The sequence below is a fragment of the Mobula hypostoma genome, chromosome 6 (genome assembly GCF_963921235.1).
Source record: "Mobula hypostoma chromosome 6, sMobHyp1.1, whole genome shotgun sequence".
Taxonomy (NCBI): Eukaryota; Metazoa; Chordata; class Chondrichthyes; order Myliobatiformes; family Myliobatidae; genus Mobula; species Mobula hypostoma.
In genome coordinates, this window is record NC_086102.1 from 70,399,649 (window position 1) to 70,426,955 (window position 27,307).

At 38.4% G+C, this 27,307-nt stretch overlaps 1 protein-coding gene across 18 annotated transcripts in view; it reads right to left on the reverse strand.

Moving 5' to 3' along the window:
* Nucleotides 1-4,139: 4,139 nt before the first annotated feature.
* Nucleotides 4,140-27,307, reverse strand: part of map3k7cl (map3k7 C-terminal like) — a 98,609-nt gene continuing 75,441 nt past the window's right edge. For all 18 annotated transcript variants that reach the window (XM_063050946.1, XM_063050945.1, XM_063050944.1 and 15 more), the window contains 2 exons: nt 23,058-23,173; nt 4,140-5,489 (listed from right to left, as the gene is read on the reverse strand). In XM_063050946.1, the coding sequence (XP_062907016.1) occupies nt 5,309-5,489; nt 23,058-23,173 (297 nt within the window). In that variant the 3' untranslated portion in view covers nt 4,140-5,308. The remainder of the gene's footprint in view (nt 5,490-23,057; nt 23,174-27,307) is intronic.

Below are 27,307 nucleotides of genomic sequence, written 5' to 3' on the forward strand. Positions count from 1 at the left end.
CTTTCTTGAGATAAAATGTAAATATTGCTTCTTGTTAGAGGACTAATGAAGGCATTCTACTGCAAAGCCATAATTTTGAACATAGTAATTTTGTTTTGACTTGTTCTCAAAGAAGATGTGTTTCCTTTTCAGAATACTGATGTGAAAATATTGTCTTTGGATGATTTAAGATGTGAGTCCTGTATTCCAGCCACTCCAAATTACGAAGTGAATATTCTCACCTTACTATTTTTATAACTTTAGAGGCAGTGAACAGAACTTGCTTAGCAAATCATTTTGTTTTACAAGTAATAATCCATACAATTGAGTGGCAATCGGACAGCCAGAAAACTGCTCACTAAATCACAAAGGTGCAGAACATCTGTATTCCAGTTACTAAAATAATTCTCAATTTAATGTCCATTATTAAACAAGTTTTCAGAAGTTTCATTGAAAATATTTTGATCTGTTGTAGGTACATTCACAGGAGAGATAATACAGGAATTCTGGTAGCAATTCTTGATGCTGCAAATATTAACGGAATTACTCACTTTATCAAAACAAAGTTGGATCCTACAATGGATCTAACCTAAACTTGCATCTTTCCCCATGCTGAGTCAGAAAACCGGATGCCACTACAGAGTCACACACAGCATAGGGAAGATGGTTGTAGCTCCTGGAAATAAATGATTCTAATCTTATGTGCTTCATGAATGCATTCCTTCATTGATCCTTCACTGATGGTGGTATGGTAGCATAGTGGCCAACATAACACTTTTCAGCACCAACAATAAGGGATCAATTCTGATGCTGTCTGTAAGGAGTTTGTACATTCTTCCCATGACTATGAGGGTTTCCTCCAGGTGCTCCAGTTTCTTCCCACTTTCCAAAGATAAACAGTTACGGTTAATGAGTTGTAGGCATGCTGGGTGGGTGCTGGAAGCATCGTGACACTTGCAGGCTGCCCAGCACAATCCTCCCTGATTTGATTTGATGCAAGCAAAGCACTTCACTGTATGTTTCAATGTACATGTGACAAATAAAGCTTATCTTAAAATCATCCATCATAAGGTCAGAAGTGAGGAAGTTTGATCACACAATATTGAATTCCATTCCCTACAGAGAGATTTGGTTGATTACACCTATAATCTGGAGTAGAGAAGAGTAAGAGTTAATCTCATATAAACCTATAAAATTCTCCCAGGAAAAACATACCAGAATGTGCCTATGGCTGGAGAGATCAGAAAGCAAAGGTTATAGCTTCAGATGTGGGGAATGTCATTTAGAACAGAGATCATGAGAAATATCTTTACCCAGAGAGTGATGAGCCTGTGGAATTCTCTGCCTTGAAAAGCAGTGCTGATCATCATTAAGTGTATTCAAGGAACTGAGAGAAATTTTTCTTCCTGTTGAAAGGATCGAGAGATAGGGGGAGAAGGTAAGAATGGTGTAGTGAGGTGGCTGATCCCTCATGATTGCTATGAAAGACAGCAAGCACGAAGGGCCAAATGTCTAATCCCATTCCTGTAGGCACATGAGATCATATAGATGATGGCCTTCCCACTGAACCTCTGGAATTCTTTACACTTGGTTTGATATATTGACCTCCGAGGATGGTCTGTATGAAAATGAAGTTACTGGCTTAAGCATACAAGGGAATCTTTTACTCTGAGTGCCTACATCCAGCTATTTAGTAACCAGAATGAACTTCCACCTTAAACAATTACCTTGATAACCATTGGCAGTGCTGCATCTATGCAGAAGTTAGTCTGTGGGTCAATTTGGAATGCACAGCACAGGACCAGTGACTGTGAACAGTTTTGGGCCCCGTATCTTAGGGAGGATGTGCTAACGTGGGAGAGGGTCCAGAAGAGGTTTACAAGAATGATCCTGGGAATGAAGGGATAATGTATGAGGAGTGTTTGATTGCACTGGGCTTGAACTTGAGTTGAGAAGAATTAGGGGGCATCTCATCTAGTGGATGAGGAAAGGATGTTTCAAACTGTGGGAGGGTTTAGGACCATAGGGCACTGCCTCATAATATGAGCAACTTCCTTTAGAGCAGATATGAGGTAGAATTACTTTAATCAGAGGGTGGTGAATCTGGCATTCATTGGCATACAAGTAGCTATAGAGGCTAAGTCATTGGGTATACTTAGAGCAATAGTTGGTAGGTTCTTGATTAGTCAGGGCATCAAAGGTTACAGGGAGAAGGCAAGAAAATGGAATAGAGGGGGAAAATAAATCAGTCATGATCAAATGGCAGACTCAATGGGCTAAACGACTTAACTGTGCTCCAATGTCTTGTAGTTTTATGGACCATGGCTTCCAGTAAGACAAAACCTGCATGGCACCATTACTGATGAGGATGTGTGGTTATGGCCCAGGTGCAGAGGGAGAGACTTTTAAGAAGAACTGTGCAGAATTAAAAAGGAAAACAATAAACGCTAGACGACGAAGGGTCCCGGCCCAAAACGTCGACTGTACCTCTTCCTATAGATGCTGCCTGGCCTGCTGCGTTCACCAGCATTTTTTGTGTGTAACGCTAGACCAACAGGACTGTTAATTAAAACTCGCAAAATGAAAGCTAACGTTGACACTGCAGTTTGGAAGCAGTAACTTAATACCAAATAAATACTGCTTCTTTACAGCATCAATCTAAACGGTAGCTTTTTTTTCCCTAGAACAAAGCCAGAGGTAATCCGAGTGCACTGATGTTGCTGTGCTTTTGGTCAAGACTCGACAAGACTGAAACTAAAGAAAGGGAGTTAAATACAACCACAAAGGAACCTTAATTGACTGGGGCATGCATACACACGAGTGTGATGCCAACCCTTTCCAGTTGCTACCCGCCTGCAAGGGCACCCAGACTCTGCGGCAAGAGTCCATGGTCGCAACAGGGCCCCCTCCCTAGGCACCAGTCCTGAGGTGCTAGAGACCTGTGCCCACTGGAAGATGCAGACGAGAAACTTGTCCAGGATGTTATGAGCTGGAACCCAAGAACGTTCCTCTAGGCCATACCCCTCCACGAGATTGAGTAGCATGGGGCCAACTTGCAGCTCTCAGCTTTCAAAGGAAAATTTCTAGATGCCAGCCAGACTTTCTCCACTAGATTGAGAGGTTTCACCTGTCGGTGGAGCTGATTAGCCTGCTGGGCATATTGTTTCAGAGCAGCCCTGGCCCGGCTGCCTGTGCACTTGTAATGTTGGACCTACTGTTCAGCAAGAGAAACTCCCACGTCAGTCCTTTGGTCAAGTGGGAAGAGTGGTAGCTGGAATCCTTTATGTTATTCAAAGGGGGACACGCCAGTGGAGGATGATTGGAGTTTATGGTGGGCTTCAGGTTATGGGTTTGCAAAAGATAAGACAGCGCAGCGTTGTCTCAGCTCCCAATCCACTCTCTCAGTCTGGCCATTAGATTGGGGTGGAGCCAGATGAGATGTTGGCACCGGCTCGCAAAAGAGAACAGAAAGCCTTCAAAAACCAGGACGTGAACTGAGATCATCAATCAGGCACAATGTCCTGAGGGAAGCTGTGCAGCCTGAACCTGTGCTGAACCTGAGGGTGGCAGTCTCACAAGCCGATGGTCACTTGAGGAGAGCAGTGAAGTGGGCAGCCTTGGAGAAATGGTCCACAACTACCAAATGCTAGTGTTTTCAGAACAGTTATGAAATCCACTGAAAGGCTGGTCCAAGGGAGGTGAGGCACAGGCAGTGCAGACCCATTCTGACTATTCATCTGACAAAATGTGAACACGTGTGCCTTTGCTTCAAATTAGTCAAGTGGAGGCAATGACGGGTGGATACATGTCTGACATCTCTGTTGGTCCTCTTCCATAAACCACATCCCCTAAATAATTATCAAAATGTTCTTATAATTTAAAAGACAACAGGGAAAAATACAAAAGTAAATATATGAGGAAATATTCCAACCTATATTCAATTAGAAGCTCTTTCTGTAACCATTGTACAGTGTGTTCAGATAGGTGGGCAAATGCAATAATACTATATCAGCATGAATGTAAAACTGCTGGACTGTCACATTGAATCATTTTGACAGCAATACCTGCAATTTGAGAAGAGCTACTGGTACCCTTGAAGTGAATAAAATTGAATGTTGCACTGAAAGCAGAGATACAACACCACAGATGTTGTTCTGAGTTTGAGTTAGCTACGTCAAGTTTATTGAAACTGCTCAAACAACCTAAACTTGTATATATTTATAAAGTTCAATAAATAAAAAACACATTTCACCCAAGTTTTATTAAAGTTATAGGTAGTTGTACATCTATTTCAAATAAAACAATAACCACAAGAGACCAGCTTTGAGTTTTCTTACTTGAGTACTTAATATCATGTGCATATTTCACAGTATGCACTTACCATTTCAAAACAATTGATAAGGAAGAAGAGTTGGATACATTAACTACTAAAAGAATTAGTACGCAATGAGAAAAAACTGGAAATATTCAACATTTCAATGTATTCTTCAGATCACTGGCTAAATATAATTGCACCTTGTAAAAAAACGGTGTAAAATTGCCAAAAGTATCCTCAAAAAACTAAAGTAATATTATTTTAAAATATTTAATTATGTTTATAAAAATCATAAGATAATAACTTGAAATAAGATGTCCATTTGCACTTGTGCTTTCTGTATTCCTGGTTCACCAAAGAGAAAATACAGAAACCTATGGTGTACATTGCATGAGAATCCTGCAGGATTAACCCATTCTGTTAATGCAGATTTGTTTTAATTTGCAATGGACTAAAATTGAAAAGACACGTATCTCAGAATATCCTCATGATTTCCAGATTTGTCTGGAAATCTTCAACAAACATCTTTCACATGTTTATCGCACACATGCACTGTAGACTTAAAAAGAAATCACAATTTTTATAGACGCAATGTTTTTTCAAATAATTTTAAGTACAGAACAATCTGTTATGATAAAAACATTCTTTATCAACATTAATGTGACCATTATACAAGGATTTTATCAATAATTCTTGCATGTTTAGATTTACTTTAACAAAGAACAATGATAAATTTGATATTTGTTTACAACATCTAGGAATTTTTAACCCTTACCATGTTGTACTCTTTGATGTCAGCAAATCTAATTTTGCTTTGTGCTGTCTACACATAAAAGCTCATCTGGAAAACCAGCAGTGCTGAAAATCAGCTTCCAGAAATATCATGAACCACCAAAATGGCTTCCCCTCTTACCAACTCTTCCAATTGATTCTCTGAATCTATAAAGAAGATTGCACAGCTATTTCAGCATTTTGTTTGTTATAAAATTTCTGCCATGTGCAAGGAATTGGGAATCAGGAAGATCCTTGTTGCTGCTGCAGTAACACCTGAAGTTTCTCTAGATGTTCTCTGCACTGTAAGTGGTAGGAGGTCAGAGAGTGGTTCTCTTCAGAGAGCTGCTGATATTCCTGAGTTAAGAGAGTGCCATTCAATTGATCCTTTTCGTCCTGATCAAGCTCTGCAATCAGCTGTTTCCTGACAAATAAATAAAATGGAAATATTGAAAAAATATATACGCTTGCAATTCACTACTATTTTATGCTTACTTGCAGGTTCTTAAAATAATGATCATAAACATCTTTTCATAGATTTCTCCAGACAACAGACCATTCTACATTCAAGTTTAATGCTGCTTTATATATGAAAAAATTGGGGAATGATTAGCCATGGGGTGAGAAACTAGCTCCATGTGACTTATAAAATAACTTTTGTGGTTGGTTACACCTTTCGTTTGCAGTCTCACAGTCTAAAATTGTCCCAGTCATTTGAAAGCACAGCATTAACATTTGAATAATAAATTCCAATTAGTAAACACTCTATGTATATTTTCCAGTATAATGGATAAAATTTCAATCTCTATAGCATTGCATGCACAGTGTGTACAGCCTACTAATTTACCAGAAATGTTACTGTAAGACTGGCATGTGCCTTATAAAGATAAATCCTGTTTAATATATTAAAGAAAGAATTGCATTTATACAATATCTTACCATGCCCTTAGAATGTGAAGTATTTTTTTACTCAACTGATTACTTTTAAAATAACAACATCAGTGTTATGTGAGTTGAGTGGCTTCCATATATAAGAAATTAATAACTGATCAAATGAGTTCTAGTTAATGGTACTGATGGATGGAAGAATTGGATGACTGGTATTGAAGTCAGGAAAACTTAACAATAATGCTGAGAGGTCTCTTAGATTCATCTGAACAGAAAATCTGACTCAGATTAACTTCTTCTTTAGCAATCAATTGATGACTTCCTACATGTCCTGAGGTGGCTAGTGAATCCAATGAAGATCTACAGACCCTGCCACAGATGGAACAGGCAGTGCTTGACAGAATGAGGGACCAAGTAGTCTGAGTTGCCATTTGTGTTCCAACTGATGGTTCTCAAAGAGCTTAGCACCTTTCCAAATGATTTCCTGCCAGTTTCAGCTGACTCGGGCTAAATTCTCCTTTCAGTTTGTAAAAACATTGTATTTTCTCCGAGGAAATTTTAAGAATGGTCTTGAAGCATTTTCTCTTTCTGCAAATTGCTTGCCATGGGTTAGTTGTAAATAGAAGACTTGTTTCAGGAGTTCATTGTCAGACAATGGCCAATGCAGACTGCCCGGTGAATCCTGACCAGATATACCTTTATGCTTGAGAGAGAATACTGACATTGATTCACCTGTTCTCCCAAAGAACTGACAAATTTTCAGAGACAAAATTGACGGTACTTCTCCACCACCTGGAGATACATGCAATAAATTACCCATGTTTCTGAGTCTAAGAGATAGCTGTACATCACTGTTCTGTACTAGACACATTTCAGGTTAATATTATATTCATAAGAAAGCATTTACAGTCATGTAGAATCTTCTCGGTACTGTTCTCTCGATGATGTTCTGAACTGTGAGGACAGATTATGTGCTTAAATTCTGAGAGGCTTTAATCCCGCTCCTACTATATATTATTTATCTACTATAATTTTTTTACATTTATATAATCTTACTTTAAGAAGTATACCAACAATAAGCACACTTTGTTAATGAAGGAATGCAAAAAGTCTAGGTAATATTTTACAGCTAGCTTAATCTAGTTCAAACTGTGACAATAACTACTTTGTGAGGGTATCTAAAAAGGAAAAATTAATGCTGTACTATGTGAATAATGAAAATATAACATCTTAGGGTAACTGCTAAATAATGTTCAATATTAATTTGGTCTATTTTCCATATTGTTTGTAACAGTTGAAATGCTCTCTTCATCTTCAGCAGAAGAAACTACTTTAATTGTTTATTTCCTGACTGATTACCTTGAAAACTCTACTGTTTATGTGGTGGTAAATATTTGTCATCCAAAATATGCCGGCAGCTACTGAGTCATGCTGCTTCATTCAACTTTCTGAATGTCTCTGTAAATAAATCCATTAGATGTAGCAATGTGAAAACCCATTTATTTCTTGAACTTTAGAATTTGGAGTTTAATATATTCAGACAATCACATCAACAGTGAAGTATTACAGTTACAGTGCATGAGGTAATTTTTGTACCTCTGTTTGCACACATGCAACTCCAGCACTTTCAGACTTGTGTTATTAGTCCATGAATATAATATTTAGTACGGAATTGCTCCACATCTATAATTAATTTGTTTTATTACATTCAATATTTGGAATATAGCAATTTATACTCGAGAGAACGATCCTTCAATAAAAGGTGGAGAACATCATGAGCTGGAACACTCCAGAACAATGGCATAAATTCAGATTGCATCAAAAACATTTCTCTCTCTGTCACTTGTAAGAACTGGATATCAAAAAGCTGTTTTAGTTCAGTAAAACCAAGAGTAAGGCACCAAGCAAACTCTTTCACACTTAGCTCCTATTCAAAAATAGAGTCAGAAGAAAGTTGTTGGAGGAACTGAATGCAATCCCACAAACCCAGTGATGAAGCAAGGACAAATTCTGGTTAGTGTGCAAAGCCTGGAGGGAGTTGCATTGTGCAACAAATTTGTTTCTCACTTGGAAATGCTAATAATGGGAAACAAATATTGAAATTTGTTTTAGCAGACATCCATCTCGAGAAACATTTGTCCAAACATCAAAAATTGTTAAGGGTTAAATTTCACAATCAAATGCATGGAGATTAAGTTTAAATGAGACATTTCTATAGTCGCATTCTAAAACTAAATGAAACTTGTACTTTTATTCATATGCAGCCAGATACTGTTCGAAAGATAGTCTATCAGAAAGAAGTTTCACTCAGTGACAACTAGCATTGAACAAAAAATATAGGAAGAAAGGCTTTACATATGAAGCTTCTCCAATACCATATAGCCTTGTTATTAAAAAAAAGAAAATGAATAATCATTTAAAGGGAACATTTCCTGGGATCAGTTATTCACACGATTATGTTTAATAAATGCTGAACATTGAACCCATGAACACTACCACCCCTTTTTTAACATATATTATTTCTGTTTCTGTACCATTTTTAATCTATTCAATATATATATATTTACTGTAATTGATTAACAATTTTTCTTTCTCTATCATCATGAATTGCATTGAACTGCTGCTACTAAGTTAACACATTTCACAACATATGCCGGTGAAAATAAACTGGATTCTGATTCTGACCTTTTCTAAAAAACAGTTTTACAAAAATATTCATCCCAATTTAGCTTCATTACAATGGCCTAAATATTTTCTGCTCAAAAGTTAGTGTTGTGACAGTTAATTAACTGCAAAAATCTACAAAATAATATTTCTGGATTTCAAGTGCTTGTCAAAGACACCCATGAATTTATGTCAATGCTGCACCATATCAAAGAAATGTTGAAATTGTGACCCTTTGTTCCAGTTACCCCAGTCAGGGGAAACATCAATTATTCATTTATTTAAAGAGTAAACTTTCAAGCAGCAAGTTGATATGTAAATAAATAAACAATAAACAAAGTTAATCATATAATATCTGTCAGTGAGTCGGTAATATAAGTGTGTCAAGTCAGGTCCAATTCGTCATTTAAGCAGGTCGAGTCTGTCAGTGAAGTTAGTTAATTGTGCTGGTCGGCCTACATCCAGCCAGTAAACAGATAAATTTGGCACTAACAGTTGTTTCCTAGGAAGTGCTTTAAGTTAGCCTCCTTGCCTGGTTTTCTGTGGCTCATGCACCATCCATGGCTGGGATCTGGACTGAAACTGTGAAAACATCAGAGTGCATAAGATCTTGTGCTGCATAAAGAAACAGTAACACTGATTTTCTATCAGGTGTTGTCTATCAGAAGAAGACATCCTGTACCACGCCTTTATAGTATTGCTAAGCAAGAAAGTATGTTTTCAACATCTCTCACAATACGTTCTCATGCATCTAACTTTTTCTTATTTCCTTTTTCACTTTGTGCTCACTATTTCTTTTTCTTTAAGTTCCTTGGAGAATAAACCTTTGCAAGGCTAACATTCAACAGATGTGCATGTTACTTTCTGCTACATATCTAAGAAAACCTGGCTCAGTCTATAAGGCAGAGATCTCATTTATGAAGCTTCGCTGGTCCAGGGACCACCAAAGCATACTCTGCACAATACTGAGATAGATAACCCAAACACAGTGTCAGGTTGAACCTGTTGATTTCCTGGTTTGAAAGGCTCCAAGTCACAGTGATACAGCTCACACTGAGTCACCAAGCGACTCATTCAAACAATTCAAGCTAGCAATTTGTCATCTGACTATATCATCTGATCTTATCATCTGACTAGTTCCTGCTCCTTTGCACAAGACGCCTTCTCTTATAATAAAACCAAGAGTTGCATTATTATCTTTAAAGGAAAAAGACAGCAGTATTTTCCTTTTCCACTGCTTGGCAACATAATTGATGAGACATTTTGCAGAAGTCCTCCCCAGGAGCAACTCCTTAGAGTTAAGTCTGGATAGTTTCCTGACTGTCTAATCAGCAACAGACTCAGCTGCTGTTCTTATTCAAAGACTTAACATCATTTCCCTTCTTCATTGCCATCTAAATATGTCAGTCATCAAGAGGGAACCAGATTCTGTAGAGAAGTACTTATACAAAATACTTCCTCCTTTGTATACTTTTATAATTCTATTAAATAGTTCCATGTTGTGCTATAAAATCACTGGATCTAATTTTGTAGTCTATTTTAAGGCCAAATAACTATCATCTTAAGGACATTTGCACAGCTTTAGCTCAGGCAAGGCATCGTCTAAAAGATTGAAACTTAGAACAATATATGTACATTTTCTGAACTCAGTGCAATATGAGGCAGCCTAGGACGGTTAACATGAGAATGATTCATTTCTCTCAATCTGGTGTCAACTGCTACAATCTTTTTCCCCAATAATTCATTTAAATGAACAGAACATGGGATGGGATCCATTATGTAGCTGAAATTTTTCAGTTTTCCCTTGTGCCTGATGATCAGATGCATTTCGTTGGTATCTGCTCTATATTTCAGGAATTTCCAGCCAGCCCACTCAAAACAGTGCTGGCCAACTGCTGACCAGGACCTGGAGTAATGCTTGAAAACCAGAACTTCAATCAGTAATCTCCGCTTGCAAATGCCTAAAGCTTGAAATTCTAGAATTAACTGAAAAAATCATCTCAAAGGACTACCAAAATAATTTCTTTCATCTTTCTCTCTTTGCCAACAATCATGCAGAATGTATATTTCTGTTCACATTTGTTTTAAGAAAGCTTTCAAAATGTGATTGAGCATCATGCTCTGTTCAGTGATGTCGATGTAGTAACCTGTCAAAAAGAATGGAGCAGTGGTAAATGTGGCAAAATACAAAAGTATTAATAATTCCTTGAAAGCAAATGAAAGTTAGTTAAGAAATATTAAATAGGTCTGTAATTGCTACGGATTTTGATTTAGTTGGACTTTACAGAGGTTGACACAACTTTTGACTATATTTAAATAATTAAAAGAACCGTGTTCTGTCAAATGGGAATAAAACTGAAAAGAAAAAGTACTGCTGCACTGAACTAATAATAAAAATTGAAAAATTCAAGCCCTACATAAGCCCCATTTTGGCAACTGGCTGTGGAGGTTCTTGCAGTGGACTTCTAAAAAAAAGCTTAAGAGTTGGCTGAATGCCTCATTCTTTGCTCAGTCATTTTAAGATTTTATATCCAATTTTGTTAAAGCTAAAATATAATCAGTAATTGATACAATATCTCAATATATATTTTAAGAGTTGTGTATCGTATGGTTTGAAAAGAAACTCAAATGAAGTAACTTCCTCTTTACTGAATATATGTATCTTTAAAATGCTTGTTTCAGTTCAACTACAGAAAAGAGGCAACTTCTGGATCATAAATTTTCTATTTTACAATGTGATGTCTAAACTCATTTTCACATATGAGACAGCAGTGATTCCAGAAATTACAAGTTCAGGAAATAATACCCATATCATAATCAGGACAATAGTAATACCTACATCAGGCTGCTGTTTATTGATTACAGCTCCGTGTTTAACACAATCATACCCTCAGTTCAAGTCAACAAGCTCCAAAACCTGGGCCTCTCTACCTCTCTCTGCAACTTCCTTGCTCAGAGACCACAGTCTGTGCTAATTGGAAATAACATCTCTTCCTCGCTGACAATCAACACTGGTGCATCTCAAGGATACGTGCATCCTTTCTCTCTCCACCCAGGACAGTGTAGCTAGGCACAGCTCAAACACCATCTATAAATTTGCCGATGACACAACTATTGTTGGCAGAATTTCAGACAGTGACAAGGAGGTGTACGGGAGCAAGATAGATCAGCCAGTTGAGTGGTGTCACAACAGCAACCTTGCACTCGACAACCGTAAGAGCAAGGAATTGATTGTGGACTTCAGGAAGGGAAAGTCGAGGGAACACACACCAGTCATCAAGAGATCAGCAGTGGTAAAGGTGAGCAGTTTCAAGTTCCTGGGTGTCAAAACCTCTGAAGACCAATCCTGGGCCCAACATACTGATGCAATTACAAAGAAGGCACCACAGCAGCTATAGTCCATTAGGAACTTGAGCAGGTTTGGTATGTTACCAATGACCCAATTTTTCACAGGTATACTGCGGAGAGCGTTCTAACAGGTGCATCACTTTCTGGTATGGAAGGTCCACTGCACAGAATCGGAGAAAGCCGCAGAAAGTTGTAAACTCAGCCATTTCCATTACAGACACTAGATTCACCAACATCCAAGACCTTCAAAAGACGGTGCCTCAAAAGAGCAGCAAGCGTCATTAAGGAGCCCAATCACTCAAGGCATGCCCTCCTCTCATTGCTACCATCAAAGAGGAGGTACAGGAGCCTGAAGAAACACATTCAGTGTTTCAGGAACAGCTTCTTCCCCTCCACCATCAGATCTCTGAATGGACAATGAACCCATGAACAATACCTCACTATTTTTCCCTCTCTTTTTGCCCTACTTACTTATTTATATATTTTCTTATATATATATATATATATATATATAGTGATTACTGTTTTTTAATTATGTATTGCTGCCACAAAACAACAAATATCTCACGCCATACAGTGTGCCATGTATAAAACCTGATTCAAATTCTGACATTATGTAGTTAGTTATGGTATCAAATATGGACTTCCTACCAAAAGTATCCAGGTAAAATAATGTTTTCAGAGAGCTGGAATACCATATAACCAGCTGGATCTCATGCAAACCCTCCTCCAGCCTCCCCTTAAGACCTTCAGCCACTTCAAAAATTCAAACATACTTCACAATAGACGACAATGGGATCCCTAATAAATATCATAAGCTATGTGGTTGATGTAAATATAACATAAACACTGAAGTCAGGTCCTCCTCTGTCCAACCCCTTTAAGCAGAGTGACACTGCAGGTAATGTTCCTGCCTCATGGCACCAATTACCTGAGTTGATTCTGATCTTTTGCACTGTCTACGTGGAACTTGCGCATCCAACCTGTGATTATGTGTGTTTCTTCTCATGCTCTGGTTTCCTCTCACATGCAAAAGACATGCAGGTTGGTAAAGTTATTTGGCCACTGTAAGTATCCCCCAGTGCTGGAGGTAGAATCAAAGGTGTGTTTGCTTGGCACATGAGGTTACTGAGGTATAAGTGGAGGAATGGGATTGTTCTGAGAGCTGACATAAATCCAATGGGATAAATGGCCTCCTAGGTCTAAGAAAATAATGAAATGCCAAACGGTGGTATCATTAGTAAGGTGATGCAAAAAAAAGCGTAAGCCATAAAGTCAGATTTTCTCAATGAATTGTGTCACAGCTTGCCAATTTATGAATCATACTTATCATATTATGTGAATAATTAATGCTGATCAATTTGGTGTCCACAGTGTGGCCTCCTCTACATTGAAGGAACCAAACACTGAAAAGATGGTTGCTTTATGGGGCACATCCATTCAGTCTACAGGAGTGACACCAACCTTTCTGTTGCCTGCACTTTAATTCTCCTATCCGCTCCCACTTACAATTTTCTGTCTGTACCCTCATACAGTTCAAGCTTGGGGAACAACACCTAGGAGCATATTGAAGCCTTGTGAACTCGATACTGAATTCTACAAGATCTCTGTATCAAAACTGACCATTTCTGCTGTGAGTCATCTACAGTAACATTGGCTTTATTTGTCTCTCTGCACAACTGCAGTCTGACCGCCTGGGCATATCCCACAGCCCTGCTATTTATAATACTTCTTTTTCTGCCCTCATTAACTGATTTGACTGGAGGGCCTTACAACTCATCCCTGCTGTAACCTTTGCCTCACTCTATCACAGATATATCTTTTGTCCTATGCACTCCTTCCTACCCCCACCATCCACACAAAATAAAACTACCCACTTAAATCTCTCTTTTCCAGTTCTGACAAAGGATCTTCAATCTGAAAGGCTAACTCGTTTTCTTCATATAGTTGCTGCTTGATCCACTGAGTGTTTTCAGCTTGTCCTGCTCTTATTTCAGATTTCTAGTGTTTTGACTTTCTTGAAAAAACACAGAACCATGCGCATGTAGCTAGAATTCTGCTTGATTAACACAGTGATTCATACTCACATGATTGCTACTCTGGTTTGACAACCTAGTGATTCATGATTATATCCTGCTCTGGTACATGCACATATCGCTGTAATCCTGATCTAGTAATCCTTCTCTAGATGTTTAATTATAAATAAACCAGCTTTTCCAATCGTCAAAGGCAAATTCACCTGATGGGTGGGTTATGTTCCAGAGAACTGTTACCATCTTTTGAAATGTCTACTCTTGCAACTCAAAAGCAAAGTCTTGTAGATGCTAGAAGTTTAAAATAAAACAAGAAATCCTGAAAAAAATGACAGATCATAAGACGTTATGACAATAGAACACAGGACCAGAATTCGGCCATTTGACCATAAGAACATATGAAACAGGTGCAGGAGTAGGCCATCTGGCCCATTGAGCCTACTCCACCATTCAATAAGATCATAGCTGATCTGGCCATGGGCTCATCTCCACCTACCTGCCTTTTCCCCATAACCCTTAATTCCCCTACTATGCAAAAATCTATCCAACCTTGTCTTAAACATATTTACTGAGGTAGCCTCCACTGCTTCATTGGGCAGAGAACTCCACAGATTTGCCACTCTCTGAGAAAAGCATTTCCTCCACATCTGCATCCTAAATCTACTCTCCCAAATCTTGAGGCTATATCCCCTAGTTCCAGACCCATCGAGTCTGCTCCACCATTCTATCATGGCTGAATTATTATCCCTCTCAGCCCTTTCTCCAGCCTTCTCCCTGTAATCTTTGACACCCTGATTAATCGCTACAGTACATTCATGAAGCTGGGTGTCTTATGGCTAGTCTGACATTCATGAGGTGAACGACTAGTTGCACAAAAAAGAACACGTGAATTGTTGAGTATGCTCCTGAGGGTCTTGCCATATTAACTTTTGACTACTGACAAGCAGTTAAAGACAAAACTATTGTACTATGAATGTTTTAGCAATACCAGTTTGCTATAGTTTGGGAACACACAAAGATACTCCTGTATTTCCAGATTTGATTCCAAGAAGGCATGTTGGTACCTTTATGGATTCCACTGAGGAATTTCAGAACCTTGGTGAAGCTGAACAGTCAGACATCAACATACATGTTTGTACCAACTACAAGGAAGAAAGTGGGATGAGGTTTACAAGCAGATTTTAAGGAAAATGATTTAGAAGCATTAGAAGAATAGAAATCTCAGCATTACACTAAATGCCCACTGAGCCTGTGCCAACCATTAATACCCTTTCCATTAATCTTATATCAACATCTTTAATAATGGACTTTGACATCTTTCCAACCACTTAGGTCAGGCTAACTGGCCTGTAATTTTCCTTCTTCTGTCTGTTCTCCTGGTATCCTCTTATATGTTATTGGCCAGCTTACTTTTATATTTCATTTTTTCCTCTCCATATCATTTTTTAGTTGCCTTCTGTTTGTGTTTAAAAGCTTCTCAATCCTCTAACTTCCTATTAAATTTTGCTATATTATAGGCCCTCGCTTCTGCTTTTTTGCTGTCTTTGACTTCCTTTGTCAGCCATGGTTACATCATGTTGCCTTTGGAATACTTCTTTATCTTCATGAAGCACCTATCCTGTGCCTTCCAAATTACTCCTAGAAATTCCAGCCATTGACGTTCTGCCATCATCCTTGCTAGTGTCGCCTTCCAATCAACTTTGGCTAGTTCTTCTCTCATGCTTCTATCATTCCCCTAACTCCATTGTAATACTGATACAACTGACTTTAGCTTCCTGCTCTAAAACTGCAGGGTGAATTCTATCATATTGTGACCACTGTCTCCTTCGGGTTCCTTTATCTTAAACTTGCTAATTAAATCTCGTTTATTACATAACACCCAATCCGGAAAACCCTTTCCAGTAGTGGTCTCAACCACAAGGCATTCTACAAATTCTCTTCATCAACCTGATTTTCCCAGTCTACCTGCATATTGAAATCCCCCATGACTATCATAACATTGCCCTTTTGACATTCCTTTTCTATCTCCCAATGTAATTTGTATCCCACATTTGTTCAGTGGCCTGTATAGAACTTCCATCAGGGTCTTTTTACCCTTGCAGCTTCATAACCCTACCCACAAGGATTCTACATCTCCCAGCCCTATCTTACCACTTTCCAAGGATTTGATTACATTTTTTTACCAACAGAGCCACCCCACTCCCTTTGTCTAACTGCCTGTCCTTTCGATATACGTGTATCCTTGGATGTTACACTCCCTACTATGATCTTCCTTCAGCCTTGACTCAGTAACACTCACCACATCATAAATGCCAATCTCTAACTGCACTAAAAGATCATCTACCTAATTCCATATACTGTGTGCATTCAAATACACCACCTTCAATCCTGTATTCAACACCCTTTTTGATTTTGTCCCCATGTTATGTTTCAACTCTTCTGTCTGACTTTAATTTTGCCCTAACATCTGCTTATCCTAATTCACTGTCTCACTACACACTGCATCGATTTGTATACCAACTGCCCAATCCTCAGCCCTATTATTATGGGTCTCCTGCCCCTGCCAAATTAGTTTAAACCCTCCCCAACAACTCTAGCAAAGATCCCCTTGGCTTCAGGTGTAACCCATCCTTTTTGTACAGGTTATACCTTCCCAAGAAGAGATCTCAATGATCCAGAAATCTGAAACTCTGCCCCCTGCACCAATTCCTCAGCTATGCATTGATCTGCCAAATCATCCTGTTCTTACCCTCACTGGCACGTGGCAAAGGTAGCAACCCAAAGATTACTACCCTGAAGGTCCTGCTTTTCAGCTCTCGAGCTAATTCTTTGTATTCTCTCTCAGCACTTACTCTCTTTTCCTAGGTATGAATATGTTCTGCCTGCTCACTCTCCCCCTTTAGTATGTTGTGGACCCGATCTGAGACATCCCTGACCCACCCTGGCACCTGGGAGGCAACATACCATCTGGGTGACTCTCACACATCCACAGAATCTCCTGTCTGTTCCTCTGACTATGCAATCCCCTATCACAACTGCACTCCTCTTCGCCTTACTTCCCTTCTAAGTCACAGATTCAGTGCCAGAGACCCAGTCTTCCCCTGGTAGGTTGTATCCCCCGACTGTATCTAAAGCTGTGTACTTATTACTGAGGGGAACAGCCACAATGGTACTTTGCACTGGCTGCTAGTCCCTTTCCCTCTCCTGACAGTTACCCTGGTATCTGCCTCCAGATGCTTAGGGGTGACTACCTCCCTGTAGCTCCTATCTATCACCTCCTCATTCTCCCACATGGGAAAGAAATCTGACCTTTTATCAGAGGTGCAATGGCATTGACCAAAGTTGTTACACGCTTCACTCTCAAGCACTGCCTTCTGATAATTTCCAGCATTAATTTTATATTTCATTATAGGTTTCTTTCAAGAGGAGAGAAAATTTGGAGCAAAGGTTATTGATCTTCAAAATAATTGCCAACAATATTGTCACCATTCTGCTAAATACTGGACTTTTTACTGAAATTAAAGATGAAATTGAAAGTGGCACTACTTCCTACAATACTTCTTTGCCTCTTTCAATTTCCCTCTCATAAAACATTTTTAGTTTTTAAATTATAAGCTAACCACTAATTTCCTGCTTCTTCAGATATTGTCACCAACTTACCCACCCTCAATAATGCAATATCTCAACTCTTTGGTGCAAGTTTTCAAAAAAAAAGTGACTACTCCACCCTTTGACTCGTCAGTTATGATAACAAATTGCTTAGTTCCAAAGAAAGGTATCTGCATTTTGAAATCCCTTTCATACCATTCAATTGTTCCAAAATGCTTCATAGGCAAAGGACTACATTTAATATGCAAGTACTGTAATGTATGCAAGTGTGACAATCAAATTATGTACAGCAAATGCCTACAATAAAATTGGACTGAGGATCCTTTCATTCACCTTTAGGCATCAGTCAGGAATACAGAAAAACTGCTTTGATTTAGTAGTCCATTTACATCCACTAACTAGGTTTCTGTGTACCCACGCTTTCAAAAGATTTTACCTGTATTAATACAAGGCTTCTTTGGCACTTCAATAGGATGAGAAAGTTCCAGGCCTGGATAAAGTTGAACCAAATATTAACCTGTAAAGTTGTACCAGACCAATAGGTGACCTTTCAGGAACAGATGCTTCTGCTCCAGGCTAGGTTCATTCCCATAACGAGGATGATCCTAAGACATGAGAAAGGAGATAGAGACTGGACTGTATTCAGGAATTCATCCTCAAATCTGGATGAGAATACCAACTTCGTTAAAACCTGTGTGGATGAGTGTGTGCCTACGAAAACTTGCTGTACATTCCCAAACCAAAAGCTGTGGATGACCCAGGAGATACATCATCTGCTGAGGACTAGATCTGTGGCATTTAAGTCTGGTGACCCAGGTCTGTACAGGTATGACTTGTGGAGAGCTACTTCAAAGGTGAAGAGACAATTCCAAGCGAGGGTAGAGGCAATATCAGGTGCACATCAACTCTGGCAGGGTTTGCAGGATATTACTTCCTACAAAGTGAAACACAATAGATGAATGGCAGCGATGCTTCACTACCAGATGAGCTCAACGCCTCCTATGTCCACTTTGAAATGGAGAATATAACTACAGCTGTGAAGATCCGGTGACCCTGTGATCTCTGTCCTGGAGGCCAATGTTAGGCTGTCTTTAAGGAGGGTGAACCCTCTCAAGGTGGCAGACCCCAATGGAGTTTCTGGTAAGGCTCTGAAAACTGTGTCAACCAATTGGCAGGAGTATTCAAGGACATTTTCAACCTCTCACTGCTACGGTTGTAAGTTCCCACCCACTTCAAAAAGGCAACAATAATACCAGTGCCTAAGAAGAGCTGCCTTAATGACTATCGCCCAGTCGCACTCACACCTACGGAGATGAAATAATTTGAGAGGTTGGTCATGGCTAGAATGAACTCTTGCCTCAGCAAGGACTGGACCCACTGCAATTTGCCTTTCGCCACAATAGGTCTACATCAGACGCAACCTCAGTGGGTCTTCACAGGCTTTAGATCACCTGGACAATGCAAACACCTATGTCAGCTTGCTGTTCATTGATCGTAAGCTGAAGGGAGAAATGTAAAAGACGAAGGGAAAGTATGAGAATAGACTAGCAATTAACTTAACAAGAAAGAGCCTCTATTCAAATGGGAGGAGTTTTTCTTTCTTGTGGGAAACTTACAGAAATAACCATCAGAGAAAATGCTTCTGCTGTCTGACCTACTGAGTATTTTCTATTTTTAATTTCAGATTTCCAATAACTTTTTTCTCTCTCTCTTTCAGATCAGGAAGAATGTTAATGGCTACTCAGATAACTTTGAGTTGATAGAGGAGAGTCAACACAGACATGTTAAAAGCAAAGCATTTTCAACTCTGCCTGAATTTTTCTGAAGTGGTGATAAAGAACATTGATGAAGGGAATGCAGTAGGTATCTTCTGCATGATGAATTCTCACACACAAAGCTGGTTAGAAAAATTGATGAACATGGAATTTTAAGGGTCAGTAACTGTATGGGTAAGGATTTGTCCACAGGCCAGAATGCAGACAGTATTGGTAAATAAAAACAGAGAATGCTGAAAAAGCTCAACGGCTAAGGCAGAATTTCAGGACATAGAAACAATGTTAGTGTTTCAGGTTAATGACTTTTTTTCAGAGATGAGAAGAAAGAAGAAAATTGAAAGCAAAGCAGAAAGAATATATCTAAGGAGAAATATTCACCAGTCTCAGAGCATTAATCATGATGAAAAGATGATATAGTGCGAATCAATAACTAGCTGATCTAATATTTAGAAATTGCTATTTGTCTTCTAATCTATGAAAAGTCTAATTCATCCAAGAACAAAATAAGTATACACATAGTTTCCCAACAGACTTCTACCTTTTTAGGTTACTGTGTTGCATGCTCAGCCCTGATATCTGATATACTGTGGATACATTTAATTTACCATTCATGTATTCATAATCTAATCTATTTATAATCACTCATAAGCTGTACAAAATCTTTGAGTACATGGTGCAAATAGTGTAGAAATAACCCTGATTGTACCAGTAGTTCTGTCAATTGAGTTATAAAAATAACAGAAGTGTTTCAAAAACAAGCAGCCATTTAAGTAATAGTAAGTGAACTAGTTAATTAGTCATGATCCTTTCATAATCACTTGGAATGAAATGAAACTTCCTTACATTGTCCAATGCAGATTCCCAAAGATGGAATTTACAGTTGCATTAGAGAATTAAGTTCAAGAGATCTGCTGTCCAAAATCATGGTACCAATGCAAGAAATACTGAATTTATCCAGTAAAACAGTAAGATATGTTACAGCAGATTAGTCACTCCATCATGGGCATTCATAGCATGGTAGTTTACCACATCATTGAATCTCAACTTATCAAAATTACCACCAGCACATCTTTTTTTTAAATTTTCTCTGAACTTAACTTTTTTGAGCTATTTTTTGAACTCGGCTAAAAATATTTATCTTATAAATTTATGAACTCTCTACTCCTGTAATTGAAAATTGGGTATGTTTCTTCTTTACCTTGTATCAAAATAAAAACAAATACTATATTGTGCATCATTGAGAAATATTATCTACTTCATTTATGTTGTTCTCAGCAACTAGCAGCACTTTCAAAATTGTACATTTCACTAAATACCTCAGTACATATCTCAGGCCTTTAATCCAACAGTACTCTCTACAGGAGAGCTGTTGTAAATGCCATCAGGTGCAGGATAGTCTGTTTCATCAACCAATCAGATCAATGAACCCACACTGTGACCTGCAGGCTTGGAAGTTCATCTCAGTTTCACAAGTGAATTAATTGCACTTCTCTTAATACAGGTGGAATTAGTACAAATGATTGCAGAATTTTAATGCAAAGTGCATTCAGTGTGACATGATTCAACCCGGCTTTTGCTCGAGTCTAATAATGCGGTAGAGGCACAACACTGGCCAAGCTTCCTGGGTGACTTTCTATTTATAATGCCCTGTTTTCAGGCCTTTTAAAAAGGCTTCAGAGATGAAAGTTTAGGACACAAAACAACTAATTACTATATTGTGAAATATCTTAAGTGATTTTGTTTTTAAAAACTATTATACACCAAGTATTTTAAAAAGGTCATAATTTTAAAATATTTTCAATTGATTAATCTTATCTGATTTAAAAAGTATTTTTGCAGAGGAAACCACTTTCTGCTATATTGAATAAATTTCAATAAAGGTTATTTCCTTTAAATAGATCAAGCAATTAAAAAAAAATTAAAATGCTACCCAATGGCACTTGTTCATGGCAAACTTATGCTTAATGTGGGTTGAGTGGGAAACACAACTTTTCAATCCATATATTTTACATGGAGTGTGCTTTGGAATCCTTAATGGTGCTAAACTAAAAACCATATCCTGCAGAGTTTAAACCAGCAAGGATAAAATGTTTTTTAACTTGCATACTGACAGTGAATGAAAGGGAGGGGGAAGGGGAAAGGAAAAAAAATTATGTGTTTAATAACCTGGGCAGAAAAAAAATTCAAAAACATTAACGTCCAACATAAATTCCAATGAATGAGACTCCATGTTTGTAAAATTACGTTCACGGTTACAGAAGTTATTTTCTATCATCTTTTCTTTTGGTAAAATAATCTACATTTGAATACACCAGACCCCCCCCCCCCATTTTTGCTATAGCTAATGGGCATCAAATAGATAATAACGGAGAAACACGGCACCTTCATACTCATACGTTCATTCCTGAATCTATCTGGAAAGTTTTGTCAGTGTTACAATGTGGACTGAAAAGTTCAGGGCAAATTGAGCTGCAGCTTTCAAATTTCTGGAAGCGGGTGCACGTTCTGAATGCTACAATGGGCTGTCAGCAGGTTATGAAGACCTGACTTACAGACACCTGGGCATACAAATGAGTTCCCATATTATTATTAAATTCAAAAGTCTGATGTTTGTATGTACTGTATGCTCATTCTGATGGTGAGCAGAACTAGCTTCCACTTTCTCTCCCCTTTTACTAATTGTTCTTTCTTAGCTCTCTTATCTTTCAAAGCCATTCAGTACAATGCTGTAAAGATATGATTGCCATATAGGTTGATTTATGTGTATTTTCTGACAAATTCGTCTTCTGAGCATCTGTAAAAGAATTTGTTTGTTACCTAGCAACAGCCTATATCTAATTTGCTCTTATGATAGCCTCACCATCAATCCAGTGCAAAATTCTCCCATTCTTTGACATTTTCAGCATAATATAATAATGCTTGCTGAGTCAGCAAAAGATGGTCCCTGTCCATGGACGATATTTTCACAAGGAGTTGTCGAGCAGAGAAGTCATATATAAAAGAAAAAGAAAAGAACAATACTTCGAAAAAAAGAATATGGTTTGTGTTGTCATAGCTATAAAATGTCAGGAAAGAAAAGAGCGGTGAATGTGCTTCCTGGAAGTTGTAGACAGATGATTTTTGGAAGCATATCCCACATGTCATATGGTTACCCACTCCACGAACGAAATGTAATGGGAGCCTTGTGGATTCTGCTTTCACTAAGAGGTGAATGAATGAGTGACTTCACAGAATTAAAAACAGGTGATTCATTTTCCCTCTTCTTTCCTGGAGGCAGGTGCTGACACCCTTTGGACCTCCGAGGGTGCTTTCAGATTAACTGAGAGCAGGAAGAATATGAGTCAACATGTGAGGCGTCATCAACCAAACACCCAAAGATATGCTTTCCAATAGTAATCAACAAGTAACAATCACAAGCAGAAAGTTGGCTTGATTTCTCCTTCCACCTTTGTCGGTGCCCTACTGTTGCTTTCGTTGTCATCTGGGGATTAGACCTGTAGCATATCATGCATTCTGAAGTATCAGAGTACTTCAAAACACTTTGATTTTCACCTTATAATTCATAAGCCAGAAAATGTTTTCAATTAAACAAATATAACATTTGTTATTAATGCAAAAGGGTGAATAAATATTACCAGGGAAAGCATGAAATTTCACATGTGATATTTCACTTACTTCCGTTCTTGTAGCACTGCGATTTCTTTCTGCACTTTGTGGTACTCTTCAGCTATCCTGCAGTGCTTCTGAAACACCAGCATTGACTCTTTGGAGTTGAGGCATGGCTGCAGAGGCTAGGAAGCAAAAGAAATTAGGATCTCGGTGTGTGTCGCAGCAAATGCATTTTTCCAATCAAGTTATAAATTCAGCCCACATCTATGCCAAAGCATTCTTCCACAAAGTGGTTAGACGTGGCTTCACCTCTTATTGTTCATAAGATGTGTAGATGAGAGGGATATGGTTCGGGGTCAGCTAGATGGGATTAAGCAGAAGATCGGGCAAGCACAGACTAGATGGGCTGAAAAGCCTGTTTCTGTGCTGTAGTGTTCCATGACTCCAGTTCCATTTCAGCTTTCCACAAGAGATAACTGAAGGCTGGGAAGTTTTCCAAAACAAGATGGGAAACTAAAATTTAAAATCTGGGGCATTACACAATCTGAGTGTGTAATCGGCCAACCTGTCTTGGTGGTATGGTTTTTGCAGCAGGAAAGGAAAACCAAACAAGGAGAGGGAGGTAAGACAGTAGAACAATGAGGTAGCTGTCACTGCGTAATGCTGCACTCTTTTAATTCGTTATTTGACCTGAAATTACAACAAGCAGTCTCAAAGAAGCCACAGAAGCAAAAACAAAATTAGAGGGATAATCACCCTGATTGACCTTGTACAACTGCCTTCAGAAGGTCACAGTTCACACATAGGTCAGGCAGCATCAGTGAGAAGAGACAGATGCTCATTACCTCACATCTGAAGCTGACAAAGGACCTGACAACTCAGACCTGAAATGCTAACGCTGTTTCTTTTTCCACAGACATGCCTGAACTGATGAAGATGTCCAGTATTGTCTGTTTTAATTTCAGGTTATTGATTTTGAACTTGGAGCACATTCTTGTCTAAGTACATGGTGGGGAGATAGCAACCTGAAGTAAGGAAACCGGAAATAAAGAAATACAACACCAGAAGGAGCTATAAACTGAGACAAATTTCAGCAAAATGTATGTTAAGACTTTGCCTCTATTTAACAGTGATAAGCATTGATAAGAAAAATATCTCATTATTTTATCTGCAATATTGCACATCGCAGATACTATGGTTCAGTTATCTGCCTATGGGTGGTGCACAATGACAGTGGTACTTCCAAGTATTACCACTGAATTCTTTTTTCTTGAAATATAGTATCTTGTCTTTTATGGCTTATTACCAAAACAATTATAAACTGTTGGCAATGCAATAGATAATCATATGAACACTCAAAACCCCTGCATAGGAAGCTCTAATCAGTCAGCAACTCATGGCGAACGTTAAACGACTCCACTCCTACCGGAGCTGCAAAGTCTGGTCTACCTTGAGGTACACCGTGACTAGTACTTGTGAAGAGATTGTTGATTTTTCAACCAGACAACACTGAAGCTAATGTGATGAGAGTGACCATGAGATGCAGGAGTTAATAAATAATTGAATTTAGCTGGAGTAGACCATTTGGCCTTTCTAGCCTAGTCTGCCATTCAACATGATCGTGGCTAATCATTCTAATTTAGTGGTGGCACAAGAGATTGTTGACGCTGAAACATGGAGAATTCGGGGAGTTGGGCAATATTTTCTGCGAGAAAGAAATTATGTACATTTCTTAGCAAAATCCTGCATCACCATATATTTCCCTTCACTAATATTTTTCTCTTCACAGATCCAACTATTTTTTATATTCCATGCAAGCTTATTCTCACATGGGAGTTTCCTCCTCAACATCTTGGTGATTCCTTTGGTGTCCCTTTGTTGCATTTTACACTGACTTCAAGTTTGAGGTTTTGTTAGACAATAATACATGCTTTTTCCTTGGATCTACTCAGGAATTCCCCTTGTTGACCACAGTTAAGCTACTCTTCGCATCTGATTCTCTTCCCCTAGATGACAATGAGTAATTTTTGTGGTTTTACCATAGTCTCCTCAAATGTTTGCCATTGCCAGCCAACTGTCAGCTCTTTAGTTAACACTTCCTAATCAATTTCAGTCAAATCTCATCTCATACCATCGCATATCAGTATCCTCCATATCATCCTCTATTTTAATGAAGAAATAGATTACAGTCACTTCTTCCCCAGGAGTCCTGAACAACAAGACTGCTAATTAAAACGTTCCTAATACTTAATAACTAGTCCGGTTTGGCCTGTTATTTGGTGATTCCTTAATGTATTGATCCACAAAACAGTTTTATATCCACTTCAAAATTATTCTTTCACTGTTTTGTTCTTAATTTGGCCGGTCCAATCTATGTGTAGGTTAAACTTACTTGCTATCATTGTACCCTGTGAGCATGTCTCTAATTTCTGGGTTAACGCGATTTTCATAATCACTTCTTATTTTGAGAGTTTGCGTACAAGCTTCACTCACAAGTTTGGCCCCTTGGAGTTGCTTAGCTCTGCCCAGACATATCCCACATCCTCTGTGTTGATATCCTTCCTCAACATTGTGTTGATTTCCTCTTGAACTAGAGGTGCTTCCTTACCTGCTTTTCCTTTCTTTCCCCCCATCCTTCTGCGATACTAAATACTCTCAGATGTTCAGTTCCCATCCTTGATCCCCCTCCAGTGATGTTTCCATAATGCAAATCATCTCATATTAATTTAAATCTATTTGTGTGATTAATTCATCCACTTTATTACTGTTGGTGCATTCCAATGGTATTTTTTCCAAGATATTCCTATTGACATAGGAGACAGACAGAATACTAAGCTGGCTTGAAAGAAACTAATTTCTGAGGTAACATCAGGCTTAGTAACTTCACCACAGTCACAGTATAACCTGCATCCATAAATTAATTGCATAATGTTGCATTGCAAGTGAATGTGAGTGGCCAAATCACGGTTCTTCAGAGACTATGGCAAAATAATCTAAAAAGGAAAACATGGTTATTTTTGAAAAATGATTAATACTGTTAGGAAATATATTACTTTGCTTTAATGTAATATTTCTGTTATAAAGAATAAAACTAGCTGTTTACTGGAAGTAAAACTGCTGGAGGAACTCATCTGAGGAGGCAAAGAAATATTCAATGTTTGAGTTTAGGAAACTGAATCAGGGCCTGAGTGTGTAGAGGGAAAAGAGTGAGTGTAAAGGGGAGAGCCAGGTGGGGGGGGCGAGGAATGAGTCTGGGGATGAGTCAGAGGCTGGTAGGTGATAGATGGATCTAGGTGAGGTGGGAGATGACGGCCAAGTAAAGCAACATTGGGGGGGGCGGGGGGGAATGTGGAGACAGAGGCTGGAAGGTGATAAATGGAACAGGATAATGGACAAGTGGAACCACATGGAGAGGAGTAGGGAAGTTCAGTGACAGAGACTGAACTCTTTAATTAGCCTGCTGAACACAGGATGAGGGGTTTATCTTTCACTATGGATTGTACAAAAAAAACCATGTAAAAATGCAGATGTTTGTCACTTCATATTTTTATTCCATAAAAGGCTAACTTTTGTGCTGTACATTTAACTGAAAAATGATGGGAAAAGAGCTAAAAATGTAATAGTCTTATTGTGTCAAATATACACCAGATGGAGTTCATTCCATCAAATCTGATGTGTGTGAACACAACATCCATCTAGTTCTGGCACACAAAATGTTATTTTTATTCATTCTTTATGTCATCTCATCTCTAATGGAAAGATACCCCCGATGCCAGGGTAGGGGCTAGGCAATAGCAGTGGGTAGCTCAAAAACTGCGTAAGATATATGTGATTTTAATAATATTGAGGTAGTTTAGCTAGAAATTTCACAAAGCAAGTAACATTAAATACAAATATATCTGGCAATGTCAGCAGCCTCCACTTTGGGGTAATAGCATTCTTAGGTATCTGTAAGACAGCACAGTCCTCAATCAGCCCCAGTTCCTTCAAAAACAAACAACCATCACATCATCAAGCATATGGGGATTGCATGTTTTATCATTTGCAAACAAGTTTCCCTTTCATTCAAAACCACTGCTTTATATGATACAGGATAAGCTGTGTTGTGTATTCTCTCAAATATTTTTATTGTATGTGGTATCTATTACCTCAAGATTATATTTATGTCTTTAAGTTCAAAGTAAATTTACTATCAAAGTACAGCTATGTCACTGTTTACAACCCTAAGATTCATTTTCATTGAGGCATACTCAGAAAATGCAAGAAGCGTAATAGAATCAGTGAAAGACCACGGCCAACAGGACTGACAAACAACT